The sequence below is a fragment of the Tiliqua scincoides genome, chromosome 8, assembly GCF_035046505.1.
Source record: "Tiliqua scincoides isolate rTilSci1 chromosome 8, rTilSci1.hap2, whole genome shotgun sequence".
Taxonomy (NCBI): Eukaryota; Metazoa; Chordata; class Lepidosauria; order Squamata; family Scincidae; genus Tiliqua; species Tiliqua scincoides.
Window position 1 is genome coordinate 25,484,212 of NC_089828.1, and position 24,174 is coordinate 25,508,385.

General features: G+C 41.9%; 1 protein-coding gene across 1 annotated transcript in view; it reads right to left on the reverse strand.

Moving 5' to 3' along the window:
* Nucleotides 1-8,709: 8,709 nt before the first annotated feature.
* The window catches only part of ICE2 (interactor of little elongation complex ELL subunit 2), a 35,921-nt gene continuing 20,456 nt past the window's right edge, over nt 8,710-24,174 (reverse strand). The window contains exons 11-15 of the mRNA XM_066636528.1: nt 21,559-21,688; nt 18,374-18,458; nt 17,479-17,529; nt 16,612-16,867; nt 8,710-11,237 (exon numbers count right to left, since the gene is read on the reverse strand). Of these exons, the coding sequence (XP_066492625.1) occupies nt 11,022-11,237; nt 16,612-16,867; nt 17,479-17,529; nt 18,374-18,458; nt 21,559-21,688 (738 nt within the window). The 3' untranslated portion in view covers nt 8,710-11,021. The remainder of the gene's footprint in view (nt 11,238-16,611; nt 16,868-17,478; nt 17,530-18,373; nt 18,459-21,558; nt 21,689-24,174) is intronic.

Sequence of the window (24,174 nt, forward strand, 5' to 3'; positions counted from 1 at the left end):
GAAACAACTGCGTGGCAATATCTCTATTCTATCAAAAGTTGTAGCCCAAACTCCAACGGGGCGGGGCGATGGTGCATCACCCTGCCCACCGCTCAGGGCACTGCCATGCTCACTGCATGGGAGGAGGTCCATCAAGGGGGTGATTTTGACCCTCCGCATCAGGTGATGCAAACCCGAGTGACCCCCCCCACTGTGCAGGGGCCTTAAAAAATTTCAGAATTGTTTTGGCAACCTGAACACACACACACACACACACACACACACACACACACACACACACACACACACACACTTTTTGAAATTTTTTAACAAGGGGTCACCACTCTTTCTATAGTTTAGGGCCTCGCCATGTCTCAATCCAGCACTGGACAAGCCCCTTTCTATCTTGGTTGAGGACTATAGCTTGTTTTCACACCTAAACTCACCCAGATTATGAATGCTGTTTTTAAAACAGAGACCATCTCTGGAAACTTTGAGGTGTGTATTGTTTTTGCAGAACAAGGTCACCCAGGGCTGCCAGAACTAGCTTTCCCAGCTTGCCTGCCAAGAAAAATATGTCCGGAGGTGGGTTGGAGGAAGGCGAGATGAGTAGCTGCTAACCCATCCTGGGCTCCCTGGCCAATCAGTGGGAATCTTCTCTTGATTAAGATCTGCTTGTAGCCTAGCAAAGTGTAAGGTACCTCTTCCCAGGTGAGCACCCCACATGCTCCTCACTGTTGCTGGAGAGGTCCTCTAACAGGTTAAAGGACAGAGGGAAATGTTTAGGGAGCCATTTTGATGCCCTCTGTTGTTTTTCTTTGGCAGGGACCCTCTACCATTGCTAGTGATCTTTCCTTCCTTGCCCAACTGCCACCTGTTTCAGAGAAGGGCCATTAATATAGTGGTAAATATACATCCTTGGTATGCAGAAAATCCCAGGATCGGTCTGGGTCATCCCCAGCTACCAAGACTGGGAAGACCACCAGCTTCCTAAGGTCCTGGAGATATGCTACTATGCATGCCAGCAGCCAGATGCAGACTGACCAAGCTCAGACAATTATCAGGGCTTTGGAAGGATTTGCTTCAGGCTGCTAGCTGTAAGAACAGGAATCAGAGATAAGGGCATGATCCATATCAGCAAAGGTTCCAGAGGAAACAGATTGCAAAGAAAGCAGAAATGGGTGTAAGCCAAAGACTGAGTTCCCAAGAAGATGATAGTCCAGGATCCTGGTTTGCTACCTAGAAGGTTGAACAAACATGGAGATCAGGGGTGAGCAGAGCCTAGGTGAGCAGGAATTCATTCGTGGCACCAGCTGATAGCTACCCAAGGTGTCAATCATAAGACCTGTGGGCTGTTTGTGGCCTACGGAAGCTCTTTATCCAGCCCCTGTGATAGTTGGGTTCTTCCACCACCACGATCACCTGCTGAGCTGTGAGCATTGAAAGGGTGGCCCACATGATATCATGGGCTCTCCCAAATCTTGAAAATATGATCAAGTTTTTCATATTTTCTCTTCTGTCATTTGTAGCTAATGAGTTCCTAAACGATAAAAAAGTGCTTATTTCCTGTCATCACCTGCTTAATGATGTCTCTTCTTGCTTAATGACATCACTTCCAGCCCTCAGAAGGTTCCTGAATGCTATTCAGCCCACTGTATGAAGTAAGTTTGACACAGAAATGCTGTTGCTGCCGTCACTGCTGACTTGCCACTTCCTTTAAGGCAGAAAATGGTGGCTGCCATGGGTGGTTGCAACCCTCAGATTGGGAACCACTGCATTAGAATGAGGTGGTTGCTTCAGGTGGCAGGTACCCACTGTCTGCTTCCATCCACCCACCTGCTTTCCCCTTCCTCTGTCGTTCCTCTTCCTCCTTGAATTCCAAAAGAAACAGAGCAGAAGAGGGTGTGTTAAAGAGAGACAGGATTGGCTACAGCCACTGCATTCCTCTCTTCCACTCCCCTCTTTCAAATCCAGGGAGCAGGAGAAGGGTGAGAAGGATTGTCTGAGGCTGGTGCACTGCCAGTCAAGAAGAGCTAGCATTTGTTGCGCCCCTTCAGGTACTAGACAATCTCAGGATGGCCCTTTTTCTGATCAGAGACATGCCTCCCCTTAAACATTTACTGTACTTGCAAGGACTCAGTTGTCAAGTTTGAGCTGTGCAGACATTCTGCAGGTGAGACTCTGCAGGTACCAGCATGTTCCTCAGCAAGGGTGGCATCATTGATCCAAGCAAGATTGCAAACAAACATTGATGTAGGCAGCTGGATTCATGTACAGACAAGATCGCACCTCCTGGAACAGTGTCTTGAAGCTGATTTCCAGCCAATCTCTTTGCTCCTGGAGGGTGCATCTTTAATTGGGATTTCTCCTTCGGGTGGTTTTAAATGTCATCAGAGAAAACCCATTAGGAATATTGATTCACAAGAAGTAATGCTTTTAGTCAAGAGCACTGGCACTTATGTGGTCATGGTGAGTACAGAAGGCTACGTTCCATCGTCCCAGAATGACAAAAACAAAACACAATGAACCTAAAGGACAAATTGGATCTGCAAAAACCCTAGTGCGGGAGGGAGATAAGTCAATGTGCTTTCTTCTAAAAAAGTTTATGGCACTGTGGAGTGTTCAAAGTGCAGTGCATGGTTTTTCTCCACCATGTTTAGAAGGTAGGCCAGCTGAGAGATTGCAAAAAAAAAAAAAAAAAAAAAAAAATCTAGCAGTCCAAAATATCCCATCCTCCAAGTCCATGATGAGAATCCAACATAGCCATCACACAAGGAGGTTGCATATGTAACTGATGCTGGCATGCTTGATTTCTTTCCTGAGAGAGAGAGAGAGAGAGAGAGAGAGAGAGATTCTGATCTGTAAGTGGTGGGTATGTTAATTCAATTGTTCTCAAACATTTTAGCACCAAGACCCACTTTTTAAAATGACACTATCAGGACTCACCTAGGTTTGCCAGACTTTAAAAAAAGAAGATCTAGAAAGAAATAAGACCCTGAAACATTTATCTCCCTATATTTACACAAGCTTGCAAGCTGCAGGAGCTGAGTTCGTTGTAGGATAATTAGCAGCTACAGTATCTGATTTTTGAACACCCACAGGGCTTGAGGCAATTAGTTATCTGATCTTTCCACCATCCTTTGGCGACTCACCAAAAATCAGGTTGTGACCCACCGGTGGGAACCACCGTGTTAGTTATTTCATCATGTGGCAGCCTTTGTGAAAATCATGCCGCCCCCCAGCAACAAAAGGAAAGCTGCTTCCTTTCCAGGTGAAATAGTTGCAGGTGGATTCCAGGCTGGGACTGTGGCAGGAGTCCTTTGTGTCAAGGTGCTCTCCAGATTTAGGGAAGAAAAATCAAGCATGCCAGGGCCAATCATATTACAGAGCAGTGTTTCTCAAACTGTGGGTCGGGACCCACTAGGTGGGTCGCGAGCCATTTTCAGGTGGGTCCCCATTCATTTCAATATTTTATTTTTAATATATTAGACTTGATACTACCACAGTGTGTGACTACATCTGGGGATATGTCACAGCTCTGTACTTTTAACCGGCTACTATGCATATGCTTTTACCGATGACAGTAAATAGGACTTACTCTTGGGTAAGTGCGGGTAGGATTGTTAAAAATTTTCCTGCTTGATGATGTCACTTCCAATGGGTCCTGACAGATTCTCATTCTAAAAAGTGGGTCCCGGTGCTAAATCTGTGAGAACTACTGTTATAGAGGATACAAGCCAAACTACATTAAACCCAATGACAAAAAAAATAAATCAAAGAAAGAATTTCTATACAGAACAACTGAACGGAAAACGAAATAGTTCCACAGCAACATGACAGTTCCAGTCATGTTCCAGTCATGACATCACTTCCGGTGGGTCCTAACAGATTCTCATTCTAAAAAGTGGGTCCTGGTGCTAAATCTGTGAGAACCACTGTTATAGAAGGTACAAGCCAAACTACATTAAACCCAATGACCAAAAAAAACCAGAACTGAACGGAAAATGAAATAGTTCCACAGCAAGTGGCATGCTGGAAATCGCTACTTGAGCCAGTTTAGAATATACTATTTGGTTAATGGCACACTGGTCCTCTTTTGGTATGTGAATCCATAAGAGATGGGTTCTTTCATGACACTCTGCAGCAGCTGCCTTCCATGGAACACGGACACAGCTTTTCCTGCAAAGCTCTGGCTTTATCATAGCCCAAGCCTCATAGCTGTCAGGGCTGAGGTCTGTAGATACTGCCGCATCCAAGTCTGGTAGGCAAAAGGATGGTAATTGTCAGGTAGGTGAAGAAAAGAAAGCAAACAACCAAGCCAGTGAACAGTCACTCTGTTAACTACAGGCAGTCCAATGGCAGCTTGGTCTGTGCTTCAGAGACAAACTACTCAGATGCCAGGCCAGGGTTTGAGGCTTTAGAGCCAGATGAAACACCATTGGCCCCCTCATGTCCTTAGGCAACCCCTGAATTGGAGAACTGCAGGGCCTTTTTCTGCCATTGCATCGGTGGCGCCCAAATGCAGGGGGGGAGTAGGTTCCTGGCTCCATCTTCTGGTGCATTGCTACTGTGGATCAAGGACAAAGCACAGAGGATTGGGTGCCAGAGTTCCTACCTGAAGGCCTTCCAGTCACCTTACCACTCTCTTACGGTTCCCCACCCACTCTATGCAGGTATCCAAGAGGTTCTCTTTGCTTTCCTTGAGGAAGCTCATCTAAAATTTCTCATTCAATCAGTTTGCCCAGATTGCCTTCTCTTTTCTGCAAGGCCAAGTGCACATTCAAGAATACATACCTCCCTCTGCTGCCTGCATGACTTTACACTTATCTGCAAAGTCTGATTCTGTTCTGTCTCCCAGAATAGCTCCCACACACTGGAGATACAAGCAGATAGAAATGGCAGTTAGGACCATCAATTCATCATAGCTGTAGACATTTTTTCCTCTCTCTCTCGCCTCTTCCTCATGACTCGAAATTGGGATCTTTCTGATTCAACTGATGGCCTAAAGGTTGTAACAGGCTATGAAAGTAGCTCCTTCACAGAATCCATGAGATAGACAGCATTCACTGCCACACAATGAATGATGCTTACAAAGCTCAAAAAAGACGAGGATGTATCCTCCTTGAATTTGTTTAGCAAGGAGCCATAAGTCATTGTAATCTCCATGTACCAGGCTGCAAAGTAACAAGTCTGAATGAACGAACAACAAACCAAAGAAAATACCTCTTCCATGCTTTATAACAAACAAAAGAAAATATTACTTTATATGCCTAATAAAGGTTTGTTGTATGTGAAAATATTACTTTACCCAGCATGTAATTAGTCTGTGGAACTCCTTGCCACAGGATATGGTGGTGGCATCTGGCCTCGATGCCTTTAAAAAGGGGATAGGACAGATTTCTAGAAGAAAAGTCAATCAGAGTTACAAGCCATGAAGGGTATGCGCAACCTTCTGGTTTAGAAGTAGGCTACATCAGAAGGCCAGATGTAAGGGAGGGCACCAAGATGCAGGCACCTTGTTGTCTTGTGTGCTCCCTGAGGCATTTGGTGGGCCACTGTGAGATACAGGAAGCTGGACTAGATGGGCCTCTGGCCTGATCCAGCAGGGCTCTTCTTACATTCTTATGCTATCCCTGTAAATAATCTCCACCCTGTTCCCCATTTCTGATCACCTCTGAGTACTTGGAGAGTCTTTACAAGCAGCTGAGGACCAACAGTTGATTCCATGTCTCACTCATGCCTAGCATATAGACTACAAGTAGCAACACAAAGGCCTCTTTATTGCTGCAGTAATATATGTTGCAATCAATTATAAAGATTCAATAGGGCCAGGGCAGCCGACTTGATTTAGTGCCTTACTTGGCATTTTCTGAGCCAACACTCAGTCCACGCTAGCAGAAGCAGGAAGCTGGACAAAAAGGAACAATGCCCAGTTGTTTGAAAGACAATCTGAACACGACATTCTGCTCCTGCAAAAGAGCTGGATTTGTGCCCACTAACTTACAGAGGAGGACGGTACGTTTCACACAGAGTCCTTCACACTGAGTCCAGACCAAAACCACTCACTCTGATAGATACAGAGAGCTAAAAGGATAATGCTTCAAGAATTATAGTCTACTCTAAGAAAGTTATTGGCTCAGGGAGTTTGCTGGATAGCTGACAGCTGAGAGGAACAGAATTTTTTTTTTTTCAGACCAAAAGAGGATAATGCCTTTATGGGGAACCAACCCAAAAAGTAATAAAGTAGCAAGCGAAAGAGCAAAATAACCATGTTTGTTACCAAAAAGGTAACAAAAACAGCAAGCTTTTGAGTTCTACAGAGTTCTTCATCCTGCATATGATAAGCAAAAAGATGGGGGAAATAAGTCATGTTGTACAGCTCCAACAGTCTGCAGCTTGTAAAATCTAGAGTTCAAGGATTTTCCCCCAGAGGTGTCACTAGAGTTTGAGCCACCCAGTGCAAGAGCTCATTGCATGATACCAGACCATACAAAATAATTTGCAGTATCATACACACAACTAAAATGCTGTGGCATCACTAGGATTGGTGCAACCCCCATTAACTTTTATATACAACAGTACGGGTCACCCAACAAATCAGTAACCAACAAAACAAAAAAACAAACAAACCAGTGGTCAATTTGAAGCCACTCACATAACTGAATAAGAGTTCTAATATTAGCGCCGATGCATGGAAATGAGAGCTGACTCATATGAACACTTTACTGGTTCCCTGCTGCATCATAACACCTCACTGGCTCTTAGAACAGTCAGTCTTATCAGTAGTGCTCCTAAGGGGGCAAGGGGGCGCAAATGCCCCAGGGTGCAACACCTCCAGGGGTGATGCCACCTTCCTTGCCTTCCCCTGGAAGACAGGGGGCAGTGGCACTTGGTGGGGGGGGGGCAGCTCAGGAGACAGGATCATCTCATTAGTCAGTTTTGAGTTAAGAAAACCTTGTTACATGCTGTAAGGCAGTTGCGTTTCCACCCCCCACCCCCCGGTTATTTGGCTATAACTTTTGATGGCATACAGGTATTTCTATGCAATTTGTTTCATTGCATTCTGCAGTAAATTACCCATTGAATGATATATAACATGATGGTAATATTCAAAAATATCAAATTTGGCCAGTAGTGCTGTCACTCCCCCAAGCGTGTCACCTGGTGTGGTCAGCACACTCTAGTGACATCACTGAATTTTCCTGCAGATTTCAATCAGGCTTTGAAGGGTGTGAGGTGGTTTCAAGACACAGACACACACATGGCTCTTTTGTCAAAGAAAACCAAGAACAGTTGAACCCTCTGTAATCCAGAAAGATAAACTCAGTTAACTCAGTCCCGTCTGAAAGGAAATTGAAATGTCAAAATGCAACCTTGTGCCTAGTTTATTTAGAAATTCCTACTGCACCCTTCAGTTACCAGTCACAATTAAAAGCAGCAGCTCAAATTTAAAACAATCAAGGTAATTAAAAAACAAAAACAAAACCACTTCCCCCAACTATGATGGATTAACTCCACTCCAGGCACTGAAGGGAAGGGGTCTAGGTGAAAGGGTGAGATTTTCTGAGAAGCAGGTATGACTGAGTGAAGCAGGACCCGTCTGCAGGGCCAGTCCAACATACTTCCCATGGCACAGGCCAAAGGCACACAAAGGAATCACCTTGATGAAGCTATGAGGTCTGGTGTGGCCAGTGCTTAGACTGAGATAGTTGAGAAACCCATATACCTTACCTTGATTTCCAGCATGGAAAACAGGCTATAATTACATTTGTAAGGAGCTTAAGCAAAGTGTCTAAAAGCTGAAGGAAGTCCAAAAGATGCCCCAATGCCTCCTCCAAAATAATTTCCCAATACCAGTTACCAGAATGATGGCAGCAACCCTAAGTCTGTTGCAAGATGTGTGATGCCAGTCTTTGTCTGGTGCATCACTTCTAATACTGATTATCAAACTTTGTTTGAGGGAAACAGGATGGTGTGGGGCTGAAAATATCTCAGTGAGATCCAGGATGGAAGAGATCCATGAAAAGCAGCTTGCTCACCTCTAATGACCTTTCCTCCATAACTTGCAGCCACAGGAGAGTGGTGTGGGTATTCCCCAAGGTGCACATAGATTTATGAGACATGAGAGTGAGGCTATCTATCCTAGCCAGCAGCTTGCAGGAACCAATGTGCACCTGAGGACCAATCGCCAAGTGCAGAGGTTTCCATAGCAAATAACTTGATATGGTAAATCTCCCCCAAAGTCTGAAAATACAACTGCAAAGATTTGAACCCATGTCCACGTCCAATGCTCCACCTGATTTTACATCCATGAACACATCCATAGTTTCCTTCATAAGTTGGTTTACAGATACCACATGTAAGGACGTCAGCAAGTTGAGGGCTCTGACCTAGGTCCTACAAGTCAACAGACCTTTAATTAGTGAGAGCAGATCCTTGGAACATCTCAAGATATTGTGATTCACATCTTGAACCTAGAGTAAATTCTTGACCCATGGCATGGATGTAATTAAAAGGAGGAAAGTATCCCGGCACATGCTACCATTTTTCATGATGATGAAAGTGCAAAAGGCTCTTAAAAAAAAGAGTTAAATCAAACCATCAACTATACAAAAAATGTACAAGTAGAGGGCATTTTGACATATCACATGCAAGCTCATCAGGAATGACCAAGGACAATCAGATGCAGAGCAAACATTTATTTATGTAAACCACTCCTCAAAATGGCATAACAATATAGTAAAAAACTCTGTAACTCATAAATAAAATACCCTTAAACCCACAAAACAAATCCTTGGAGAACATAAAACAAAATACAACAATTTAAAAGTCCATATTCTCAAGGTATGGATTTAAAATTCTGGAAAACCCTAATGGAAAAGGTATATCTAATTGCCTTAAGATTTAAGTTAAGCAGGTTTGATAAATCTCTTTTGGGAAAGGGAGAAATGGGAACCATATCAAAATTCTGTGGCAGCCAACCTGCCTACATCTGTAGGCAAGAAAGACAAAGCTCCATCCAATGTGAACAGAACCACCTCAACAATGCTCAGCTAACCTGCAGATGCTCATCCACCTACATGGTCTCCAATTAGGGGGTTTCACAAACTAATTATGCCTTCAGAAATAAAAGGTGAGCTTTAGACATGTTGAGAAAATCCATCAGTTGTGAAGGGGAGGCTTTTCCTTTGAGACAGCTGAAAACTATGCTTCTCAGATTCCCCACCCTCTTATCGGGCACATGACTCACCTCTAAAACATTTTTTCTGTGGGAGGCCAGACTGGATTTATGGCTTTGAAACTGAATCTAATATTTAGCAGCAGTGCTGAGCAAACTTTGCTCCATGTCATTAGAGAACTAAGGCACTTCAGAGGAAGAGAGGAGGGTGTCTGCTATGGTAACAGGATGTAAACAGACGAGTAAAGAATGAATAGGTGTAAGTCTTAGAAATGTTCTGTTTCACAAAATGGTATCTCCATGTACAGATTTGTGTTGTTACTAGCACTATGCAACGTTGCAACGTTTCCAAATTTCCCCCTCCCGACAGGATTTGTGCAGAGCCAAGCATAAATAAATGATTTCTATAAAAATATACAGTTTAGGATCTGTGCATAGGCAAGATAGGCCCAAGACATTCTGGTGCTCAAAACAGAGAAGTGATACCACCTATTCATTTCCAAAACAAAGGGCGCAATCCCTTGTGGAATTCCCCTGGTCAACCCTCACTGACATAAATAGCAGCAGTGCAACAGCACTATGGTAGAGGTGTTTGCTTCCACTGAGTAAGATAGGTTTACAGCCTCTCTTACTGAACACAATGAACATACTTATGAGTAAAGTGAATAACACCCTTTTCAAACACTTCTAACTATGGGTCTCTTACACAGCTCCCATTCATGTCAATGATGCTTGCCCAGGGGACTGACTGTGTCCAGTGAGTTGCATGTGGCTCCCATTCTGTCACCTTTAACAGCTGCAAATTCTGTCACAAATGACTCATGATAGGACTACTGGTTCATGTGGCAATGCACTGGCATGGCGAAAGGTAGTCATGCTGATTGAGAGTCAAACATTTATTAGTTTCAGGATATTAACACACAATGTTATTCACAGTATGCAACATGCCAAAGTCCTCCCAAAACAAACAAAATGTGCGCCAAAGGAACAGTGTCTGGTATGTGCAAATGGGGCATTTTAAATGAAACATGTGGCTTATTTTTTTTAATCCACCTGTAAATGACTTTTGCATGAGCAGCCCATGTCACTTTTTGACAAAATATCTTTTTAAAACAAAGCAGTGGATTGTGATAATTGGCGACTGCAACTTACAATTTTTTAAACTTCCGGGGAAGAAGGCATTAAACTCCTTGTCCCACATATATTTTCTGCTTGAAACTGCATCTCTTGAGGCTGCTACTGGTTCGGATGGGGGTGGGGTTGGAAGAGGGAAGGCAGGCACAATATAAATATCTTTATTACCAGTTATGTTAATGGCAGCTTACATGTGTATGATTTCAACCAAGACTCTCCCAGCACTGTTTTATCAGTCCACTTCTACATCACACCTCATCACACCCTTTTTTGTTTTTTTTTCCATTATATAGTTGGGAGAGCTGTGAGCGGATCTTTATTTGTTTTGCTCCAAAGAGAAGTACCGCTTAATTGCAAATTGTTATTTTAAGAGCAATACCCATTGCTGGTTTGCTTTTCACCCAGCAAAGCAAACACCACTGATAGCAAACAAAAATACCCATTTGAATTTAGAAAGTTTGCCCATTTTCATTCACTACAACTTGGCTCAGTAGCAACAGACTACTACAAACAGTGGCTTGGGATGTTCGCTTGGGGGGAAAAATAGTCTTATCTGACTAATCTCTTAACTACCAAAAGAGTTAAAAGGTTACAGAATATTGCAACATTCCTCCATGCAATCCAGCAAGTCTGTCCAGACATCACAGTCTCTCTCTCAAGGCATCTCATTCTTCATTCGTTAATATAGGGCTTTTTTTCCCTTTCCCAATTCCATATTTTCTCCACATGACTAAGCCATTTCATCCCGGCTCTTGTTTGCTTCGTTCCAGAATTTCCAGTTTGGTCCCCTATTCGCCTGTCTGTAGATCTTCTTCATCACTGACTTGTTCTGAGCAGCCCCGTGTCTCTTTCGAAAAGGATTAGCTGGCGGGAGACTGTTTTCTGTTTCCATGGAAACTTGCTCTCTGTGGTTGGGTGTGTCTGTGTTTGCTTTTGTCCCACTCAGCTAGGGGTAAAGAAGAAAAGGAAAGGAAGAGGAAACTTCTTCAACTTTGGATTACATATTCACAACTTAAGTTTGAAATGGATTCTCCCAATATTGGTCAGGCTGAATCAAAATGAAACACAGTGAAACTCCTCCCTTCATTCCCCCTCAAAACAGTTAAGGTTGGAGCAAATTATATTATAGGAAATACTGAAGAAGAATGGGCTCCCAGAGCTGATGAAACTTGTATACTTATTAAATGACGACCCAGTAGATGTGTTGCAGGGCACTGCTAATTTCCTTTTGTCAGTTGTAGAAAAGTATGGAAAGAGATTGGTGTAATGTTTATTTGTATGGTTTGTTTGCATTTTAACATTTGTGTGACCTTTATTTTATTTTATTTTTAATTCTTTATTTCTTTTTATTTTACATCTCATTTTACTTTAATGACTCATTAGTTGGAACATGAATTTTAATGCCAATAAAAGTCTATAGGAAATACCGCTATGACTACCCCTCTCCCCCAAAATACAAGCAACACTTAGACTTTCAGTATTAGTCCTTACGCTTTATTTGTGGAAATTTCATTTGTTTGCTAGTTGACTTTTGCCTACTTCAGGTTACTTTGGAAAGAAACATGGCTATAATTCTCATAAACCACTTTCATATTTTTAAGGACCTTGGAAACAGAGTTTTAGAAGGCTGTTCCATACCTGAAGTGAAAGGTTGCTATGCATTTTCTACCTTCATTGCTTCAGAAACAAAAACAAGGTGGATTTTCACACTCATCAAGCAACAGAGGTAGATCCTAAGAGCATATCTGTGTCACCTACAGCACCTGACCTTCAACAACAGCACAGGAGACAACATAACAAAGACATAACACAACAAATCTATAGATTTATACTGTCTCTCTTGTTGCCTGACTCCCTGACTCCCTGTTCATTGTCACTAACAAACAGGCACTTCCAAGAGCCAAACTAGATGCAACTTTTAATTACATTATTGGTCCTAGCAGGTTTACTCATTTTTTTCTTCTGTAAACAGCATGTGCAGAAAGCCCAGATCAGAATAGGACTGTGATGGGGGTACAAGGGGACTTTATATCTACTACCAGCCCTCTTGATCCAGATTGCTCCCCCCCCCATGTGCTACTTGTTTTGGAAAGATTTTCAATTGGAGCTTTTCCTCAAGGGCAGTGGTTCACAACATTTTTTCACTTGTGTACCCCTTGGCAGCCTATTTCCATAAATTGTACCCCTCATATTAGCTAAATGTTTATAATTAATATAGCTGCTGTTATTTCAGATTTATATGTTTTCAACTACTGATCCATATCTGATAATACATAAATTGATGACCAGAAACTAGCAGTTGCTGGGAATTTCACAGCCAACTCGCTGCCTTCCTACCTGCCTTGCCAACTCTGCAAGGCATTCTAATACAGACCTGCCTTTTTCTGCCATTATTCAATTCTTTTTCAAGTACCCTTAAAGGTCCTGGCAAGTACCCCAGGGATACATGTACTCCAGGTTGGGAATCAGTGCTCTAGAGAGCAACAGGTGACAAACCCCGACCCACAGGCTGGATCAGGCGCCCAATGCAATGCTTCCCCTGGTGAACGGAGCTTACTGTTCCACCTGGGGCCTCTCCATTCCACCACAGATCGCCCCCTACCCTCATAGTGGCCAGTTGTGCACGCCCAGAAATTCAGGTGCAAAGCCTGCTGTGGCAATAGACCCTGGAAGCGGCTGACCACAGCAAAGGTCGGAGGCAATCTGCAGAAGAATTGGAGAGGTTCCTGGGTGGAATGGTAAGCTCTGTCTGTGCCAGGGATACTTTTACTGGCGCACAGTGCTCTCCATTTTGGAGACTGCTGTTTCTAGAGCAAGCAGCACATATAGGAGATCTGGATCATGGTAGCATGGGGGTAAGGGCTCTGTGCTATTTACACAGAAGAAAAAATCAACCAAGCAGACCGGATACAGTAGTGACGATGGGACAGCAGCACACAAATCAATTTCTGCAGGTTCAAGCCAGTCTGGATGTTTTAACTACACAACTAAATGATCTCAGTGAGCAACTGAAAGCTGTTAAAGACCAAGCAGATGAGAATACACAAAAGATTAGAAAATTAGAAGAAAAGACAACAAAAACTCAATCTAGAATACTGGAGATAGAACAGAACCAATATGATGGAAAGGAAACTTTAATGGAAATTCAGATGGAGAGTGTAGCTCGAGCAGTGAGAATACAAAATGTACCCGAACAGAAAGGGGAAGATATACGATGTCTGATTGGTGATTTAATATCAGAGTGGATCGACATGCCAACAGAGGAGATACTCATGGATCTGGATTCAGCTAGAGTGAGCACTTTTTATCTAAGAAAACATGAACTACCAAGAGAAATCCATGTGAAATTCATCAGAACCTTTTACAGAGATAAAATATTGAAGATCTCACAGGAAAAGGAATGGATGGTGGAGGGTAGCAAAGTGAAAATTCTGAGACATGTCCCATGGAGAGTGAGAAAGAAGAGAAAAGAATATGAACAGCTAGTAAAATTCTTAAGAGGAAAGCAAATACCATATAGACGGCTTCTTCCGGAAGGTATTTTTTTCAATTCCAGTCACAGAGATATAATATAAATTCAACAATGAAAGCAGAAAATTTTTTTAGTACAGTGATGAAAGATGAGACGAGAAATGAAGAAACTGAGGAAGAGGAACTGAGAAGAAAAGAACTAGGAAGTGTAGAAATGGAGCTGGAAGAAAAGAAATCAGATGATTCAGAGATAACTGAGGAATCATTAAAGGAAGAAACTAGAGGGGCAAGGAGACATTCACCGATAGCAACAAGAAGATGACAAAAAGAGAAGGTGAATAGTAAAAAGAAACATGATGGTTAAGGGAGGATGGAGTATTTACTCTGTCAACATAAATGGCTTAAATTCACCTCAAAAATGAAAGAAAGTCTTCTTTCAATTGTAAAAGTTAAATATGGATAGGTCATAATATTATATTAGAACAATGGGAATAGATTTGGAAATAAAAAATTTACTAGAGCAACAAATTTTAAATAAAATGTATATAAAATGTTTTATAGATGGTACATGACACCAGTAAAACTTATAAAAATGAATCAGAATATATCAAAAAATTGTTGGAAGTGTAAATGTGAAGAGACGTTTTATCATATGTGGTAGACATGTAAAAAAATGCAAGTATATTGGAAAATGGTAAGAAATCCAATACAAGAGATTGTTGGATTTACGATATCGCTGAAACCAGAGTTATTTTTGCTTAATATTACCTTAGATATTATAGATAAAGAAAATGATGTGTATTTAGTTATTATGATATTAACTGCTGCAAGGATTTTATATGTTAGATACTGGAAAGATATTAAAATTCCAATGAAAGATGAATTAATAGAGAAAATAATGTATGTGGCGGAAATGGATAGGCTTACAGAGATTTTGGATCAATAGCGCAAACCGACACAGATAGAGCAATGGAGACTATGTTATGCTTGGTTGAAAATGCAATGTATGAGATAGGGCATTTAGATGAATATATTGTATACATGATATATTATACAGGATATGATATGATAGATAAATGATATTAAGAGCCTAAACTAGAAGAGGAACAAGACTAGAAGATATGTATTGATTGATTAGATATATTGATATATGAATGCTTGCACCCTCCAACCGTGTGTTTGTTTTCTTCTTCTTCTTTGTGTTGTGTATTGAGTTTGTGTTTGTTATGTGTTTGTTTATATTTGTTGTTTGTTTTTATTTTGGAAAATAATAAAAAAAATTTTTAAAAAAGAAACAGAATGCCAGACTACCTGGACCTTTGGTCTCACCCAGCAAAGCAATTCTTATACTTGTGAGTCAGAGTAGTACTACAGTGCCACAACAATAACATCATGGGTAGCAGTGCTGCATTGGTTCACTTATTCTATTAGATAGAACAAGATAGAACTAAGTAAACTGCCAAGATAGGACATCTTAGCAGGTCGCTTAGACCCAAGGCTTAATTCAATACAGTTTACTGTCTGCAAATAAAACTCACATAAATAAATTCTGCAATTAAAATTCACATCCAACAGCTACAAGAAACTGTTGCTTACAGGCAGGACGCGAGCAATATAGAGGGAGGCTTAGGTTGGAGGCTCAGCCTCGGAGATCTCCAACAAAATTATTTTAAAGGCCAAAGCAGGGAAAGATTTTTGTCTGACATTCTGATGAGCTGCTGCTGGGTCAGACAGCAACTGTACTGAGCTAAATGAAGCAACAGCCTTACCTGGTGTATGAGGAATGCTGCAGGGTTTGCCCATTCATTAGGCCACCTGCCTCAGTCACCTCAAACAGTTAGGTTGGGAGGGGCATCTTCCTCTGCTGCTCTTTGGATTCAAAAAAGGAAGAGGGCAACACAGCAGAAGAAGACATGGAGGAGAGTAAAGTGGTAGGCAATCTAATCCACTACACTCCTACTGGGTCCCCTCTTTTTTTTTTAATTCCAAGGAACAGCAGAAGCAGGCGGGCAGTACACTGCCAACCAAGGGGGGTAGCATGCGGCACATCACTTTGGGCGTCAGGAGGTCGGCCCTGGCTCCTTATATCCTAGAACACATTCATACATTTTTCATTGCTGAAATGACAGCTGAAAGCAGTTATGAATGTATGCATCCTCTGTAGTTGTTTCATTGCTTCCAGGGACATAAGACAAACCACACTCGTAAAAATTATATGTTTATGCCTGGGACATCTAAATAACATTTTCCTACATTAGGAGCAACCACAGTTCTAGACAAGAAAGAACATGAGACTTGCTTCAAACGAAACCACATAAGATTCTCAGTGTTTTGTTTTTTTAATTGGCCCTAGACAACACTGAAACATTCCCATTTGTACCATATGTATTTATAATGGACTGCTGTTTGTGCTGGATGAAAGCAAGACAAAACAAGTGCTCAAGTATCTTGCTCTCATGATGCAGTCTCATGACTGTCTTGGATACACAGGCCAACACACATTTTGCTTCCTTAAACGTTACACCGATTCCTGGGTATATTTGGGGTGCTGATTCCAAAAATGGCATCCGTTTTGCCCTATCACATCTAGTTTTGGAGACACTGCATAACCTCTTTAGTGAATGGTTCAAGCAGCTTCCTCATGAGGAAACCCACACCGTGGCTGCCTCATAAGGAAGCTGCTTGAACCATTCACTAAAGAGGCTATATTATATCTCCCAAACTTGACATGATGGGGCAAAATGGATGCCATTTTTTTGAATCAGCACCCCAAATTCATATCAAGCCACTATAAAGTTTGGGAAAAACTTTTCTGACCCTCAATTTTGTAGGCCTGTGATTGATCTCACCTTTTGGTTCCTCATGGTGTTCTTGTTCTTTGGTGGAAAAGTGCATGGGACCCGTCCTTCAGCAAAGTGGTAAGGTAAAGGGAGGTTGGGATCCAATGGCACCCATGGAACAGAGAGCGTAGAAGGCACACCAGGCAAGTCAGAGTGAGCTTCGTGCAAGTTGTATGCTCTGGTCACTCTTCCATCAGTGCTCTTATAGATCATAATGGATGAGTCTCCCGCTGCATGAGCCAGGAGATAAGAGCCCTCCTGCAAACTAGAAAAACAAAAATGAAACCAACAAAAGTAAACCAAGAGAACAAAAATTACAAAGAAAGATCAAAGCTTGGTGTGAGGACTGCAACTGTAAAAACAAACTAACAGCACAGGTGGAAAGGAAAGAGCACCTGCCCGTATGGTCATGTACAGTCATGCGTCTATTGTGTTATATGTACAGATAATGTGTAGTAAGATCCCAGGAAAGCAGATGTGGCAACAGCTGGGGGGGAGAAGGCAGCAAAAAACTCCCTCCCATCAGTGCCACTCCACTAGCTGTGAACTTGGCTCTTTTCAATTTCAAGCCTACTTCTCCATCTGGGCCAATGACTTCAATTTCAGTTCCCCTCTGTGCTAATTATGGTGGCTTGAACAGTGTCATGATTCCTGACATTGGTTCCCTGCTATTGACACTGTCATATCCTTCCCATATTCTTCCCTCATAGGTCCCCAAAACCTCCCAGTCTGTTGGCCTAGCTTATCCAACCCAAAATTCTATGCCTGGAAGAAACATCTTTTGGGGAGCGTACACATGATACAAGTACGGAATCAATCAATGTATCATTTTAGAATGCGTTGTTTTAAACCAATAATGACAACAGAAATACATACCAAGCCACTTTCTTCAAGATGTGTTGCAGAATATTCAATGAATTTGCAGGTCTGTGTATAGACAATTCACAGAAGATGAATATTTAGAAGCAAAACATTATTCAGGGGAAGCACTGAAGGTAACAGGACAAAAATAATTCATCACTTAAAAAACAGGCCCCTCCTTCCCCCCCCCCATCATATACAGTGGTTAAAGAATTGTGATGTAATTCATACATCTTTCTTCACATACTGTCCAGGGCTGGATTTATGAGAGGTTATACCTGACCAGATTCTGCCACAGTTCTCTACTACTTTAAGATCACCCGCATGCTGTTCCATGCATCCACCACATCACCAAGTTAGTGTGAAACGTGGGGTCTGGCAAGGAATTCAGCATCACGATATTCCCACATCTAATTTAGAACAAAAAAAACCCAACAAGTTTCTAAACTTCTAAAGTTTCAAGAGAATTTTGGAAAAGTGTGGCTTGCATCAGTTGATCCTAGAAAACACAAGACAGAGGGAACTCTGGACTTCAGTGATCAGCGTGAACTGATCTAGTGTCTGCCTGACAGACACAAGGAGCAGCCTCCTCAGTGTCTCAGGATGCTGAATGAGTCATCCAAATTGTCCAGGTATTATTATAATTCATTAACTTTCCATCTCAACAATCAATCAAAACTACACAATATACAACAAAAGCAGCAACATTGTAAATGTATGTTGAGAGAGAATACCCCACAACCTGGGGGGATGTGGTCATGTTTTTTAAAAAAATGAACTGTGAACATTGCATTAACCAACATCAAATGTTTAAACGTAAAAGGAGGGGCTGACTTGTTCAGACATGCTCTTTCTGAAGTTGCCATGAACCGATACCTTGTCAAGAGATTATAAGACAGACCTCACTCACTTAAATGTGCCAAATCTTCTTTTCAGATCTTCTGCAGACAACTTTTCAAGCAGAAAGAGTTTAGTAGTAAGAGCGTCAATATGACCTGGAGGGGGAAGAAAGGGGAGAAAACCCCAAACAGTTTCACTACATGGCAAAAGAAGGAACTCTACAATGAAAATAGAAGAAATTCTAAAGTTTACGTATAGATGTCATAATTCAGGTTTAAGGAATGTCACGACACCATCAGAACTCCAATAAATAAAATGTAAAGTAAAAGGTAAAGAGATCATGGATGAAGAGAACCTCTTCCTGATGCTGGGGCTTGGATGATCATTTGAAACTTTGGGATGCTGTTAGAATTGGTTGAGGTGCAGATAACGTTCATGGCTTAAAAGGCTTTTTGGCGGCTCATGCTGGTGTGCCAGCTGGTGTGCCCCTCTTGGATAATCATGACATATTTATCCAGACTGTAATATCTAGTTAGGCTACTACAATGCAGTGTACTTGGAGCTGCCTTTGAAGACTGGATGCTTCAGCTGGTTCAAAATATGGCAGACCAGGTTACTGGACTCATCAAAACACATTTCAACTGTCTTGAAACAATATTCACTGGCATCCAATTTGTTTCCAGGCAGAATTTAGAGTGCTATTTTTGATTACTAAAATTCTAAGTGATTTGAGGGCAGGGTACTCGAAGGAACCCTCTGCTCCTATATCAGCAGTTGACATATTCTTTAGGTTTGGCTTTGATTGCCTTGAGGTTAGGTGAATGGGTCTGGGAACAGAGTTTTTCCTGGAGTGACCTTATATTTGGAATTCCTTCCCCCAAGACATTCAAATGGCACCAACTTCACTGTCTTAGAAGACAAGCGAAAACACTTCTGTTCTCCCAGGCTTTTGATGTATGATTTGTTTTCTACTCCATTTGATGAAAGGCCATTTCTTCCCATTGCTGTTTCACTACTTTTTAGTTTGTTTTAACTCTAATACTGTTTTTTTTTTTATGATTCATGCATAGTTTTAATTGTTTATATTATTGTAGATCACCCTGAATAAATAAAATAAAAATAAAACAATTGTAGGTTCTCTTCTGAATAGGGACCATCAGTGTTACCCTGGCAGTTACATAATTTAAGTCTTCGCTATTTCAGTAGGATTGTTGAGCATACTGTTACATCTCTTCCATTAAAGTCAATGGGGCTTTAAAGTGCTTAACTTTGGTTGTCTGTCAAGTTCAGTGTTCCATTTCCAACAGTGGACAATCATATATAATGTATTAGCACTTGGCCACGTGGGGGATGGAAATTGTTTTAAATATACCTTCAGTGCAGCAATCTTACAATTTCAAATGCTTGCTCTTATCACAGGCCTTGAACCATAGCCACTTGTTTCTTTAAGGCACTTGACTATGTACATAGAGATGAAGATTGTTAAACTCATTCTTGTTTGAAAAATCTGTGCATCACTCAGCACCAACTAATCCGTCTTTAGACCTGCACAGTGCTTTGTTTGAAATTCAGTTCAGCCTTTAGATGTGGAACACCTTCCAACCCCTGCTGCAATGTGCTTTGCCAATAACTTGCCCTGAAGTTAGGTAAACTTTTGATAAACGTTTCACTCAACATAATGCTATCAGGACTCCAAGCAAATGCCAAATTTTGCGGCAGTAAGAAATCAGTCAGTCAGTTACACATACATCTTGGCAAGTTGCTAAAGTGATCAGAGGCGATTCAGGCAGTATGTTAAGGGCTGTATGGGGAAGAAGAGTGCTTTCAAAGTCTGATCCCTCTGAACCAAAAATTCTAGCCGCCCTGGGTCCCTTTAGGGAGAAGGGAGGGATATAAATAAAGTTGTTTATTATTATTATTATTATTATTATTATTATTATTATTATTATTATTAATCAGCCTGAGTGTGGAGAGAGGGCATGTTTGATCAGCATCTTTTCTCCAGCTGTGATTACCTTTAGGTGGACAAACCTGAGAAAACCATAACCAAGCCAGGGTGGTGAGTGTTTTGGGAGGTGGACTTAGACCTGGAAGATCCAGGTTCAAATCCCCCCTCAGCCATGAAGCTTCCTGGGTGATCTTGGGCCAGTCGCTTTCTCTCAGTTTCACCTACCACAGGGTTGTTGTGAGGACAAAAGGAGGGGATCAGCTGTGTACACCGCCCTGACCTCTTTGGAAGAAGGGTGGTATAAAAATGTGAAAAATAAATAACTAAACTCTGGACTTATTAAATCCATCCTTTGACTCAGGGGGTCATCAAGATGGCCGGGAAAGTGATAAAGCAAAACAATAACTTAAGATCATAACCACCCCTTCATCTTTGTAATAATAATTCAGTGAAGCTCAGATATACGTACAATCAGATCAATAAAGTACCACACTTTTGGGATGGAGACCAGAGGAGTATTATTTCCACTTTCTTTTTTCTTAAGCCAACAATGTAGTATTGTGTTCTGGAAATGGTTCCCAATTTCCAAGACAGATGATTTGATAGTAGTCATTGCTCTGCTCTGGATGGCATCAACACTACCAACACAAGGGTAATGGACAGATGGCAACAAAGAGCTCCATTTAAGAATGGGGAAAGGGTGCTTATTAACAAGGACTGCATCTCTCGCTCCCTGCAACATTCCAGAAAGCTCAAGCTAGCTTGTGAACAATTGTGAAAGGATTAATAATCTGCCACATTCAGTTGCTCCCTCTCTCCAGATTCAGAATTTGCAAAACGTCACTTAAATCCTCAAGGTATATTTTTGCTAAGATTAGGAAGTCAGAATAAAGGGTGCTATTTTTTCCTCTTTTTCAGCTTGCAAACTGTGAAATGAGTTAAAGCCTCTGATTTAAAATCAAAAGAAAAGCCTGCTGGAAACTGACCAAAAATCTGTTTTTGACAGTAGTTAGCCATTCACCTCTGATCATTCATGAACAGAATATGAAGGTGGTGGCGCAAGCAGGACTCAGAACTGTACTGCCTCACACCATGGAGGTTTCTTTAAGCTATCATGGTGTAAAGATGTATCCTTCCTTAATTGCCCTAAACATTTTATTCTGCTTTAGACTGCATAAAAAAAATTGTAGAATGGAAATCTGAAGACAGAAAATTGTATGGCACTCACATGCACATGTAAAAAATACGCTCCTATGAAACAAATCCAATTATAGTTATGCACAGTATTTAAAGAGAACCCAACCTACCAATCACGAAAGACGAGTTGGAATTCAATAAGCTTTCCATCCACAGCCGACATATTTCACCTTCAGTTAATGCTTCTGCTCCATAGAAAGCTTGATATTCTAGTTTTGGTAGCACGTACACTGGAAATTGCTTCAAAAACAGATGAGTAAAGTTGAATAGCCAGGTTTTTGTCTGGTTAAAAAATACCTTTAGTTTGCACATTTCATAACTTCCCCCAATATAAATCTGACTGCCTAGAGCTGCCAAACTGGGGCTGGCCTCATCTCAGACCAGGCTTGGAGTCCCTGAGTCAATCCCAAAACCATTTTGAGATGCAAAGTAGCAAAGGGAGTATCTTTGGAGGGTTTATGTGCCATCACTCTGACATCACAGGAAGAATTATAGATTATTTCCAATTCACTTGATCTCTAGTACAAATACTAAACTTTGAAGTTCTAACATGACCTAGCTGAAATGATCACATATCCTGTACTTCCATCTGTCCTGGTCCTTGTCATGCTTCAACTAAGTGTTAGGACAAGGTACTGTGGGCCAGTCTAGTTGAAGAATGGGCAATGGAGAATGGGCTGGAGTACCAGGTGAGACAGCCAGAGTAAAAAGGTGTAATAAGACCCAGACTCTGGCCAAGTATCAAAGGAGAGAGTTAAGCAGAGGTCCAAAGAGGCAGGGCAAGACAAAACAGGAAAGCAAAGGAATCTATATCACTACTCTGACAAGTTGCTCAGACTGCTGGACTACCTTTAGAGGACCCATGGGTTAGGCAACACTGCTCAGTCCAGCACTGCATCCTAAAGGGTGCTCCTGCTCCATGAAAGTGTACTTGGCTTTGTTTGGTGAAGGGCCAGGGCACAGGTGGCAAGGCACTAGAGACAGGATCACTGAGAGCCCAATCCATAGCTCTGTGCCGTGGCGGACTGTTGCAAACGTGCCATAAAGCACGTTTGCTACCTCACCGCCGGGCTCCCGCCTGTGCTAGCCCAGCGCTGGCCGGTGCTGGGCTAGCACGGGGCGGTCGCCCAGTCTCTGCGGCTCGGCAGTCTCCCAGACTTCCAAGCCGGAGCATGGTAAGCAGGGGCGGGGGCCGGGAGGAGGCATTCCAGGGAGGGGGTAGTCTGGCAGGGGGCAGAGAGAGGACAGGGGGAGGCATGACGTGGAGGCATGACACGGGGAGGGGGGCGGGCTGGAGGCATGCCGGGGGAGGGAGGGAGGCAGGTCTGCGGAGCTCCACTCTGCAGGGTCCAAGGTGCTCGTGGAGGGCTTGGTGCCCATTGCAGGGCTGCTCACCTTACCCGGGGGAAGGAGACATCCCCTTCTCCAGAGGTGCCACCTGCAGTAGCCCAGGGTGCGCATGATCCGGCGGCAGCCGTCCTCGGTGCTGCTGAGGCTGGGTGCCCTGGACAACTCAGGATTGGGTTGCCCGATATTTACCTGAGTCCCCCTGCCCTCACATCTTACAATCCTAAATGTAGCAAAGAACTACTTGCTATTCTGCTTGATAAAATGTTTCACGTAACTCAGAAGCTTGCATGCTCTAACATCAACAAGGCCCAATACAGGTTTATCTTTTAGTATTATCTGAAAACTCCACTGCAATGACTGTGCCACTGTCAAACTAGTGCTGCTTTGAGGTCAAAACTCCCCTTTCATGCGTCCAAATACAAAATTATCCTGTCAGTAAAAGGGCTAAATCATTCAATGTTTTCATATATGCATATTTGTGGCGTCTTTTTTGGGATCAAAGAAGGCAAATTTAACCAGTTCTGCTCACATGGAAAGGTTTTTTTTTATGGTTAGCTTGAGGTAGATAATGATTAAGCATACTAATTATATTATCTGATTTTTTTTTATTGGACTAAAAGGTGTACTTCTATGTTAGGTATGCATGATGTCCTCTAAAAATTTAGAACTGCAATGCTGCCACCTTTAGGAATTTTGAAAGAAAGGGAGACATGTATTTTAACTCTGAGATGATGAATCATAGGTGAAATTTCTACACACAACTTTTAAAAACAGCATTAATATTACAAATCTTTAGCAATGAAAATTTTTTCACCAACGTAAACAAAGAATTTGTGAAGGGCTATAAGTGGTTGTTAACTTTAACCAGGAGTGACTGAATAGGGTTCACGTGATGGAAAGCAAAGTAACTAACATGAAAAGTTGGAAAATATTGGAGATTTTCCATCCAGAGAGCTTTTTTTTTTTTTACTTTCTACACCAACTTTGTCTCATGCAAAATTTTTGTACTGTTAAACTATTGCTAATTTGTAATGAAAAAAGGATCTGTTAACCCTTAACTATACTTAGAAAACTTGAAATTGTGGGTAAAGTAGGGCTGCTCTGTGGTAAAGGGCAAGCTCTGCATGCAGGAGATCCCAGGCTCAGTCTTCAGCATCTTCAGCTAAACATATTTCAGGTAGTAGGTATGAAAGGATCAGGGTCCGAAACCTTGAAACATTATTTCTAGTCAATACTGATGACACTAGGATAGAGAAGATGTCACAGTGACAGTGTGGGCTCTGTGCCCCACTCTAAGTCTTCCCATGGGGAAAGTGCTACGTCAAAAGGCGTTGGGAAAGACATAAGTTTGCTTCACTAATATGTGGAGAGCAAGA